The 10,677-nt window shown below is 40.5% G+C and overlaps 3 protein-coding genes across 3 annotated transcripts; 1 reads left to right on the forward strand and 2 right to left on the reverse strand.

Moving 5' to 3' along the window:
- Positions 1 to 345: 345 nt before the first annotated feature.
- LOC128195004 (protein FAR1-RELATED SEQUENCE 1-like) lies at positions 346 to 1,270 on the forward strand. Its single transcript, XM_052871760.1, has 2 exons — positions 346 to 1,032; positions 1,118 to 1,270. Exons 1-2 carry the CDS (start codon positions 346 to 348, stop codon positions 1,268 to 1,270), a joined length of 840 nt encoding a protein of 279 aa, XP_052727720.1.
- A 3,916-nt stretch (positions 1,271 to 5,186) lies between these two features.
- LOC108327137 (uncharacterized) lies at positions 5,187 to 5,905 on the reverse strand. Its single transcript, XM_017560877.2, has 2 exons — positions 5,783 to 5,905; positions 5,187 to 5,697 (listed from the first exon to the last, which is right to left on the reverse strand). The coding sequence occupies exons 1-2, from the start codon at positions 5,834 to 5,836 to the stop codon at positions 5,275 to 5,277; spliced, it is 477 nt and encodes a 158-aa protein (XP_017416366.2). The 5' UTR covers positions 5,837 to 5,905; the 3' UTR covers positions 5,187 to 5,274.
- Positions 5,906 to 5,908: 3 nt separating this feature from the next.
- On the reverse strand, positions 5,909 to 7,069 carry LOC128194361 (uncharacterized). The gene is made up of 2 exons (XM_052869888.1): positions 6,781 to 7,069; positions 5,909 to 6,618 (listed from the first exon to the last, which is right to left on the reverse strand). Exons 1-2 carry the CDS (start codon positions 6,814 to 6,816, stop codon positions 5,971 to 5,973), a joined length of 684 nt encoding a protein of 227 aa, XP_052725848.1. The 5' UTR covers positions 6,817 to 7,069; the 3' UTR covers positions 5,909 to 5,970.
- Positions 7,070 to 10,677: the final 3,608 nt, after the last annotated feature.

Below are 10,677 nucleotides of genomic sequence, written 5' to 3' on the forward strand. Positions count from 1 at the left end.
AAACGATTACCCGAGACAAATGTGGATTTTGTACAGAAAGTCCAACACAAGTACTCAGTCAAGTGAACTGGGGTCACCAGTGGGCAAAAATCTGACTTTTAGTCAGTTCTGCACCTGTCTGAGGCTGGTCCATGTGTTTGAGTGCTTGGATAGGGTGGTTGGTGATGTGATGTGAGTCCAGGGAGTGTGGGGTGACCCCTCATGAGTTGGAGGAGCAACCTCTGCAAGGGATGAGTGAGGGTGCTCAAAATAGGGTGTGGTTCTCAGTCACCAATTGAGAGACAATTTCAAGTGGAATACACACATGCAAAGTTTGAGGAGGTCCAAACTGAATTCCGTTCAAGGATGAATTGTTTCATCAAAGACACCTTAAAGGAGGACTTGTGGAACACTTACACTGTTAAAGAGGAACGAATGTGGGAGGGTAATCGTGTACCAGATAAATTTTACAAAGTTGAATTTGATCCCATCACACAGACAACCACTTGCTCTTGCCAACTCTTTGAGTTTAGAGGAATTATATGTCGCCATTCCCTCTTGGTATTTGGTCAAGAAGATGTTTACAGTGTTCCCTCACAATACATTTTGAGGCGCTGGAGCAAAAACATTCGAAGAAGACACACACTAATAACAGCATCCTATAATAATTCCACAAATGAACCACGCATGCAAAGATACAAACTGTTGTGCAAACGTTTTTATGAAATTGCTGAAGTTGCATGTGAGTCTGAGGAAGCTAGTACTGAATTGGAAAAAGAACTTCATTCTTTGGGTACAAAATTTGGGTTCAGTTCTTCCATGACAAATAACATCATCAGTGATGCAGGCCAACTAAGATACGATACTGGTGCATCCACGTCAAAACCACTTAGTGCAGTTGGAACATCTTATATCCTTGTACACAGTCCTGCAACTGTTAAGCGAAAAGGACGTCCACGCACAAATAGGTTGAAGTCCACTGTTGAGAAAAAAACTAAAAGAAGAAAGTCAACTTCATTCACAAACACTTCAACACCACCCACCGAACAATGCGTGAGTCATTATTTACGGTCAAAATATTTATTAAATACTTTTTTGTGTTTCAATTATGTTTAACTTAGTAGTTGTATTGTTTCAGGAAGAAAGACCAACTAATGTTGTTGACTGTGATCACCGTGAAGAATTTCAACCCGACACTATCCAACTATCAAAAGATACCGAAATGGGTCATTTTGGATTTTTGTCATTGTTGTCAGCTGTACATAACAATTTCGATAACAACATGAACTGATATATACTACTTCTTTGCTGCTTCTTTTGTTAGTTTTTATCTGCTTTTGTAATTTCAAATGGTCCTCCATGAAATCCCTTTATTTAATGTTTGTGATGCATATGACCATACCAGAAGTTTTGATTGTAATCGATTACGACGATATGGTAATCGATTACTGTGGGTACTTAATTAAACCAAATAAGCCCACTGCATAACATGTCTAACTTCCAATCGTGTACATAACCGCTCAAAACACGTCCTTCCTCAAATTCGTTTTGAAAACCTCAGTTCTCTTAGTGCAAAACCCTAAACGAAATACAATGGGTGATCGTGGAACGAAGAAACAAAAGGCATCTTCTTCCGTTGGTGGACGTCGCCGCCGCCGGAGTCCAACCCCGTCACCATCGTCATCCCCTCCAACGCCTACCAATGATCTCTTCTCGTCGGATGAGCAACAGGAGAAATATGCCCAACATTTTGTAAATCGGGACATTTTGGAAAGTAAGTATCTAGAGGTCGAATACTTTGAAGGAAAAAATTTTCACTTCTATGACATATTACACGAAGCTGGGCTGACTGAATTTGTGTCTTTAAGAAGACATTACCACCCATAATTAGTCAGAGTGTTCTACAGCAACATGTCAATATCGGATACTGGGGTTATTCGAAGCGAGGTTAAAGGTGTCAAAATTAGGGTGAGCCCTAATCTTTTTCAACAACTGACTCATCTCCCATCTGATGGTGTTTGTTACGAAGGAAAAGTTGTAGATGAGTGGAAAGAACAATACGATTCTGTGACTGCAAGGCAACTAGTGTGTAGAGATGATGCAGCAATACAATCTAGAATACTAGCGGGGCAAATGAAGGTTCAACCAAGGATACTTCATTACGTTCTGACTAGAGTATTAATTCCTCGTGCAACCAATATTGGTCAGGCATCCGAAGAGGATATTATGCTGCTATGGGCATTTTTCAATTCCATTCACATTAACTGGGGACATCTTATTAGATATAAGATGAAAAGAGCATTAAGGGAGAACGCAAAGTTGCCATATCCACATTTGATAACCATCTTCATGGAACACTTTCAAGTGCCTACTGAAAGTCATCCCATTTCAGAACTGAAGTTGAAGCAAAAAATTGGTTGTGAAGTTGTAGCATCATTTGGTTATATGCAAAATGATGAAGGAGAATGGGTTCCCAAAGGCAACTCCCCCCATCCCCCCTTACAACAAGCTGAACATGAAGAAGGACAAGATGATGAACAAGGCAGTTCATCTACAACACTAAATAATGTCATCAACCGCATAGAACAACTTCAAACCTTTGTTGCTACAAGATTTGATGCCTTTGAAACTCGATTTGATGCCCTTGAAACAAGATTTGGAAACATGGACATGGTCATCACTACAAGGTTTGATGCGTTGCAATCGCACGTTGGGAACATTGAACAACAACTGCAACACTTGCAAAGTGCTTCTGGAAACAATCCTCAAACTTAGAATAGGTTGTTTAGGCTTTATTTACTTCATTTTAAAGAACTATGTACCACAGTTCCTGCTTTGATCATTTCAAGTATTTAATTTAATGAAGTTGTTTACTTTGAAAATGGTTCCTCAAATCTCGACATTTATTATGTAATGTTCAATTTATGATACACTTAATAGCATCGCAGTTGTAAGTAAAACACCAATACCACTAACCAATACCACTTAATAACAATTGCCTAAAAGTCAGTTTTTATTTCCAATGGTGACCCAAGTTCACCTGACTGAGTACCTGTGTTGGGCTTTCTGTACAAAATCAAATTTCCTCTCGGGTAATCGTTTACAGGGATGCTGTAAACGATTACCACACCCATTTTTGAGCACCCTCACTCATCCCTTGCAGACCTTGCTCCTCCAACTCATGAGGGGTCACCCCACACTCCCTGGACTCACATCAGAACACAAACCACCCTATCCCAACACTCAAACACCTGGACCAGCCTCAGACAGGTGCAGAACTGACTAAAAGTCAGATTTTTTGCCCACTGGTGACCCCAGTTCACCTGACTGAGTACCTGTGTTGGACTTTCTGTACAAAGTCACATTTCCTCTCGGGTAATCGTTTACAAGGATGCTGTAAACGATTACCACACCCTATTTTGAGTACCCTCACTCATCCCTTGCAGAGGTTGCTCCTCCAACTCATGAGGGGTCACCCCACACTCCCTGGACTCACATTACATCACCAACCACCCTATCCCAGCACTCAAACACATGGACCAGCCTCAGACAGGTGCAGAACTGACTAAAAGTCAGATTTTTGCCCACTGCTGACCCCAGTTCACCTGACTGAGTACCTGTGTTGGACTTTCTGTACAAAATCCACATTTGTCTCGGGTAATCGTTTACAGGGATGCTGTAAACGATTACCACACCCTATTTTGAGCACCCTCACTCATCCCTTGCAGAGGTTGCTCCTCCAACTCATGAGGGGTCACCCCACACTCCCTGGACTCACATGACAACACAAAGCACCCTATCCCAGCACTCAAACACATGGACCAGCCTCAGACAGGTGCAAAACTGACTAAAAGTCAGATTTTTACCCACTGGTGACCCCAGTTCACCTGACTGAGTACCTGTGTTGGAATTTCTGTACAAAATCCCATTTCCTCTCGGGCAATCGTTTACAGGGATGCTGTAAACGATTACCACACCCTATTTTGAGCACCCTCACTCATCCCTTGCAGAGGTTGCTCCTCCAACTCATGAGGGGTCACCCCACACTCCCTGGACTCACATCACATCACCAACCACCCTATCCTACCACTCAAACACATGGACCAGCCTCAGACAAATGCAGAACTGACTAAAAGTCAGATTTTTGCCCACTGCTGACCCCAGTTCACCTGACTGAGTACCTGTGTTGGACTTTCTGTACAAAGTCACATTTCCTCTCGGGTAATCGTTTACAGGGATGCTGTAAATGATTACCACACCCTATTTTGAGCACCCTCACTCATCCCTTGCAGACCTTGCTCCTCCAACTCATGAGGGGTCACCCCACACTCCCTGGACTCACATCACAACACAAACCACCCTATCCAAGCACTCAAACACCTGGACCAGCCTCAGACAGGTGCAGAACAGCCTAAAAGTCATATTTTTGCCCAATGGTGACCCCAGTTCACCTGACTGAGTACCTGTGTTGGACTTTCTGTACAAAATCACATTTCCTCTCGGGTAATCGTTTACAGGGATGCTGTAAACGATTACCACACCCTATTTTGAGCACCCTCACTCATCCCTTGCAGAGGTTGCTCCTCCAACTCATGAGGGGTCACCCCACACTCCCTGGACTCACATCACAACACAAACCACCCTATCCAAGCACTCAAACACCTGGACCAGCCTCAGACATGTGCAGAACAGCCTAAAAGTCATATTTTTGCCCAATGGTGACCCCAGTTCACCTGACTGAGTACCTGTGTTGGACTTTCTGTACAAAATCACATTTCCTCTCGGGTAATCGTTTACAGGGATGCTGTAAACGATTACCACACCCTATTTTGAGCACCCTCACTCATCCCTTGCAGAGGTTGCTCCTCCAACTCATGAGGGGTCACCCCACACTCCCTGGACTCACATCACATCACCAACCACGCTCTCCCACCACTGAAAAACCTGGACCAGCCTCAGACAGGTGCAGAACTGACTAAAAGTCAGATTTTTTGCCAGTGCTGACCCCTGTTTACCCATGTTACCCAAAATGACCACTCAAACACCAACATCTTACAAACAAGCCTGCAACTTTCGAGACAAAATAAATTACCATTTTCTAAAATCCACAAACCCACTACTCATAATAACAATGGTATTGAATAAATAAAATATGACACCAAATCAAACCAAAACTCAAATTTTATTTCATTGAACTAAATCGGATACATTAAACATTGTTTTCTTAATCTATTTACAATGCTTACAATTATCATTACTTTCCAAATAACATTTTCCATCAACTAAATACACATATCACTCATTTTTTATTCTAAGCACTATGGTTCTGGTGTATGGAGTCCTAAATGCTCTTCCCTTGTAACGCCTTCGTGATCCAACCCTAACATACGTCTTCAAAGGTTGTTCATTTCCGACAATGTCAGTAGGGGAAACAAAACCAGTGTTCACGGATGGTTCTGTACGAGGCACACTTTGTCCAACATCATCTTTATTTTGCCTTCTTGCCTTCTCTTCAGCCAATTGTGCCTCCAAAGTTGCAACCCTCCTTTTAAGTTCTTCAATTAGAAATTCTTGTTCCTCTAACGCACGCATAAAAGTTTCTCTTCGAATTCTTTTTTGTTTCTTCTTTCCTCTTGGTTTAGCATCCTTTCTTTTAGGTGTTGGTCTGTATTCCTCCTTATCCTTCGTTGAAGGACCACCATAAACATCGTCAACAACCTGAAATTTAACAACACATTACAGATTACACAACTTTTGTCAATATATGAAAACATAACAAAACTTCCGATAACAAACAACTTACCAAACCTGTCTCCATACACCGTTTTACAAACTTGTCTCCAACACTTATATTCATCCAATACAATATTCATGGAAATTTCTCAATAGGACCTTTTGGTGGAACAAAGAGCTCAAAAAACCATACCTAAGACAAATTAATCATCTTAACTTGTAAGAAACTTAAATCAAAAAACAATTAAAGTAATTACATCAAATACTATTAATTACCTGCAGCATGTAAACACAACCATCAACGTAAACGTTTGAAATACCTTTGCCTTTCTTCAAGCCTTCTGAAGCTTTGCACAAACTACGTAACAGAAAACGATAAACTACACTACCCCAACAATAACTACCCAAACCACCTAAGTTGTCAACAAGATTAAACATTACGGGAAACACTTTCCCGCTACGTTTTGGAAATAAAATCTCACTTATCCCTACAAGGAGGTAAAGGCTACAAAAATGAGAACAAGGTATCTTTTTCTTCTGTTTTCGCATTAGAATTTTGTATATCGAATTCAATTCCTTTGTTCCTTTGCCTATGTACTTCACACATTCAGTATTGCCCAGCTCTTCCTTTAAGTTAATATTTGCACCATCTGTACTCAATCCCAACCCTAAATAAATATCATTTTCATTTATATTCAAAACTTTATTCCCAACTAAAAAACCACTACTACAGTCGTCCCACTTACCCAATAACTCACTCAATATATTTCTACCTACTTTAACATTCACATTGACATCTAAAAACCACGCAAATGGAGTCCTCGCAATCAATGACCGATGCTCGTCTGTCAATCGTTCGTTCAAAGTACATATATACTTTGTCGAAAAAGAGTGACGAACACTCAACTGCAAAAAACAAAATAAAATCATCAAAAGAACCAAACCTAATAACCCAAGAACCACAACACAAGGATACCAACCCCAAACCTTAACCCAAACCAAATAAGCATGCTACGAGATGACCAACCCCAATAACCAAGCTACGACATGGAATGGAAAACCACTTACCTTCGTCGTCGGACAATCGTCACCGGAACTTGCCATTCAGCACGATAACAGGAGACGAAACTGGACGGAGACAACACCACGCAAACGGAACAAAGTGCAGCGGCACGAAACGCGACCTTCGACCTCTCAAGAGAACGGACCTTCGTTTCCAATGGAACAGAGAAAGGGCTATTTTAGGATTTTCACTCAAAATAAGGGTTACGGTCATAGGTTTTAAAAAAAAATTATTTTTCAAACAAACCAATCAGGTGCCGACACGTGGCGTTGTCAAAATAGTGTTAAAAATACGTTGTTGGAATATCGCGGTCCATTAATTTTAGTTTATCTTGGAAAGGTTCACAAGCACATGCAGACCACATCCAACTTGAGCAAGGAGGGGGTTTCACAAATGAAAATCCACGTTTTGGAGGGCTGCATGACCAACATTTTCCTTCATCCAGCTGCAACGTCTAGCCAAGGAAAGCTCACGGCCTACACTTGGTTTGCATTCCAGCAGCCTGCACGCATCTAGCATTCAAACACGGTCCAGCACTCCTTCACGTCCAGCTTGGGAGGTGTCATGGTTGGAGCAGCAAAGACAGCTTGGTTGGAGACAAAGCAGCAGCTGTTTGATTACGGCCCTATTCTTGGAGGCCAAAAACGGTCCAGCAGCTTAAGTCTAGCACACGTCCATGGAGAAGCACAACCTATGAGCAATTAAATGGAAGCAAATCCAGCACCACTTGGTTGGTTGAAAGCTCACGGCCTAGATGCTGTCACGTCCAGGAAGATGCTTCACGTTCCAGCAGCGGCAGCAGCAAGGAGTGCAGGCAGCAGCAAGAAGAGAAGCGTTCCAGCAACACACAGTAGCTTGGAGGTGCACGGTGATAGTCCAGAAAGATGGGTCTTCTCGGTGCAGCAGCTGAAGAAGAAGACAAGAAATGGAGGGCCCCACCTTAATTTGCTTTGACAAAAGAGGAGCATTTGACGAAGGAATTCAGGAAGGCAGGGGCTGCTAATGGGAAACTAAGAAACGGGAAACCGGGCTGGAATACTGGCTGAGATGAAGGAGGAGAAATGGGAGATGGTTCTGAATCTTGGAAATAAAATGGAGAACCAGCAGCAGAAGGAAGACGGCCTGGGAGGAGGCTCTCGCCTCTTTCTATTCCTCTCTCTTGTGTTTTTATTTTCCAGCAGTAAAAATTGTATAATTTTATTTCTGAAAGCATGTAATGTTTGGATCAGTTTTACTCGTTTTATTTTTACCTTCAAGAATTTTATTTAAAGTGTTGAATCCTTAAATGAATCTTTTTCATTTTCAGTCAAGTACTTTTATTTTTTTACTGTCTCTTTTATTTTACCATTTACTATTTTATGCATCGTTAAATTTTATCGTTTCTCAATTTACCGTTTTCCATTTTTACCGTCTTTTACTGTTTTGATTTTACTATCTTTAAAATTTACTTCAGTGTTTTTAATTTTGTCTTATTTTAATTCCAGTTTTAATTTATTTTTCCGTAACAAAAATCACAAAACCCCCCCTTTTCGTGTTTAATCTGAAACTGAACCACAAATTGGTCCTTGAGAGACGACCTAGGAGTCACTTCCTAGTAACTATACTGCATTCTTTAATGCACAACTTTTGTGGGAGGTGCGACCCTCTCAACAACCATCTTGAAGCTTTTGTCTAGTAACGTGACAGTCTATATCAATATGCTTGGTTCGTTCATGAAAAGTGGGATTTTTGGCAATGTGGATAGCAGAATTGTTGTCACAGTAAACAGAATAAGGGGTCGGACACGGTATATGCAAATCTTTTAAAAGATATTGCAGCCATTGTAATTCACAAGTTAAGGAAGCTAAAGATCTGTATTCGGCTTCTGAAGAAGACTTGGAAACGGTGGTTTGTTTCTTTGATTTCCAGGAGATAAGAGCAGTTCCAAGAAAAAACGCAAAAACCAGAGATGGATCTTTTAGTGGTAGCACAGGTAGCCCAATCAGAGTCAGAATAGGCATGAATGCGGAAGGAGTTATTTGCAGCATATAATAGACCAGAACCAGGAGCATTCTTTAAGTATCTAAGAATCCTCATGGCTTGTTGCATGTGAGGTTGGCGAGGAGTGGAGATAAACTGACTAAGTTGTTGTACGGCAAAAGTAATGTCAGGCCGTGTATGAGTGAGATAAAGGAGACGACCAATGAGACGCCGATAAGAGGAAGGATCAGTGAGAAGAGGGCCGTCATCAGCATGAAGTTTGATAGAAGGATCAGCAGGGGTAGAAGCAGGTTTACAGCCTAACATACCAGCTTCAGAAATTAATTCAAGACAATATTTTCTTTGATTAATACATATCCCAGCTTGAGATCTAGCAATTTCAAAGCCCAGAAAAAATTTAAGATCTCCAAGATTTTTAATGTGAAACTTGAGGTGTAGATGATCTTTGACAGTGGTAATTTCAGACAGATTATTTCCAGAAAGAAGTATATCGTCAACATATACCAGAATAATAGTGATAGCAGAAGGAGAATGTTTGATAAAAAGAGAGTGGTCGGCAGAGCTTGGTTTAAAACCAAGAGAAAACAACTCAGATGTGAGTTTATGATTCCAGTTTCTACTAGCTTGTTTTAAACCATAAAGAGACTTTTGAAGTTTGCAGACGAGATTAGGAGTAGATGAACAGAGACCAGGAGGAGGCTTCATATATATTTCTTCAGATAAATCACCATGAAGAAAAACATTGTCGACATCCAATTGATGAAGAAACCATTTATTGATGGCAGCAAGAGCAAGAACGAGCCGAACCGTGGTGATTTTAACGACAGGTGAGAAAGTTTCATAGTAATCCAATCCTTCAGTTTGAGTGTAACCTCTTGCCACTAAACGAGCTTTGTATCGGTCAATAGAGCCATCCGGCTTATGCTTTATACGATATACCCAACGACAGCTGATAGGTTTCTTACCAGTAGGGAGATTCACCAAAGTCCATGTCTGATTTCTTTCAAGAGCAGCAAGTTCAGAATTCATAGCCTGTTGCCAACATTCAAACTTGCTAGCTTCTTTAAAGGAAAAACGTACAACTTGAGCAGAAATATTATGACAAAAGGAAGTGTGGTTAGAGGAACAATTAGTATAAGAAAGAAACAAATGCATGGGATACGGGGTAGTATGGGTTGGTTGAATTCCAGAAGTAGTACCACCGTAGTAATGATCAAGATAGTTAGGTTGAGTTTTGTTTCTAAGAGAAATTCTTTGTTCAACAGTGGGAATAATGATACTATCAGAAGTAGGATGAGAAATGTTACTAGGTGAATGATTTGAAGCAGTGGGAATAGGTAGAACAGTAGGAAAATAAAAGAAAATAACATCAGAATTATCATCATGTGTAGGAGAGGAAGGTGAAGTAGAACAATTTTTATAGGGAAAAATATATTCATGAAAAATGACATGGCGTGAAAGGATAGTAGAATGTGAATGCAAATCATACAGCACAAACCCTTTGGTTCCAGATTTGTATCCAAGAAAAATGCATTTAGTACTTCTGGAATCAAGTTTTGTACGTCCTACAGTAGCAGAGCTGGAGTATGATAAGCATCCAAAGACTTTCAGATTTGAAAAATCAGGTTTGATAGAATAAACTAATTCATAAGGAGATTTATTGTGAAGAAAAGGTGTTGGAAGTCTATTAATAATGTGAATGGCATGTTTTATAGCATAAGACCAAAAAATGTTAGGAACTTTAGATTGAAAAAGGAGAGAACGACAAACATTAAGAATATGTTGATGCTTCCTTTCAACAATGCCATTTTGTTGAGGAGTAGCAACACAAGTAGTTTCATGAAAAATACCTTTAGTAGAATAAAAATCATTAAGAAGAAATTCTTTGCCATTGTTAGATCTTAGAATTTTAAGTGTACAGG

This window comes from Vigna angularis, chromosome 1 (assembly GCF_016808095.1).
Source record: "Vigna angularis cultivar LongXiaoDou No.4 chromosome 1, ASM1680809v1, whole genome shotgun sequence".
In the NCBI taxonomy this organism is placed as follows: domain Eukaryota; kingdom Viridiplantae; phylum Streptophyta; class Magnoliopsida; order Fabales; family Fabaceae; genus Vigna; species Vigna angularis.

Bases quoted from the DNA above. Each gene is read 5' to 3' on its own strand.
- LOC108327137 (XM_017560877.2), bottom strand. From the start codon at position 5,836: ATGAATATAAGTGTTGGAGACAAGTTTGTAAAACGGTGTATGGAGACA. The intron at 5,698-5,782 runs GTAAGTTGTTTG...GTTAAATTTCAG, and splicing joins GGTGTATGGAGACAGGTTTG to GTTGTTGACGATGTTTATGG.
- LOC128195004 (XM_052871760.1), top strand. From the start codon at position 346: ATGAATTGTTTCATCAAAGACACCTTAAAGGAGGACTTGTGGAACACT. The intron at 1,033-1,117 runs GTGAGTCATTAT...GTATTGTTTCAG, and splicing joins CACCACCCACCGAACAATGC to GAAGAAAGACCAACTAATGT.
- LOC128194361 (XM_052869888.1), bottom strand. From the start codon at position 6,816: ATGGCAAGTTCCGGTGACGATTGTCCGACGACGAAG. The intron at 6,619-6,780 runs GTAAGTGGTTTT...TGTTTTTTGCAG, and splicing joins ACGATTGTCCGACGACGAAG to TTGAGTGTTCGTCACTCTTT.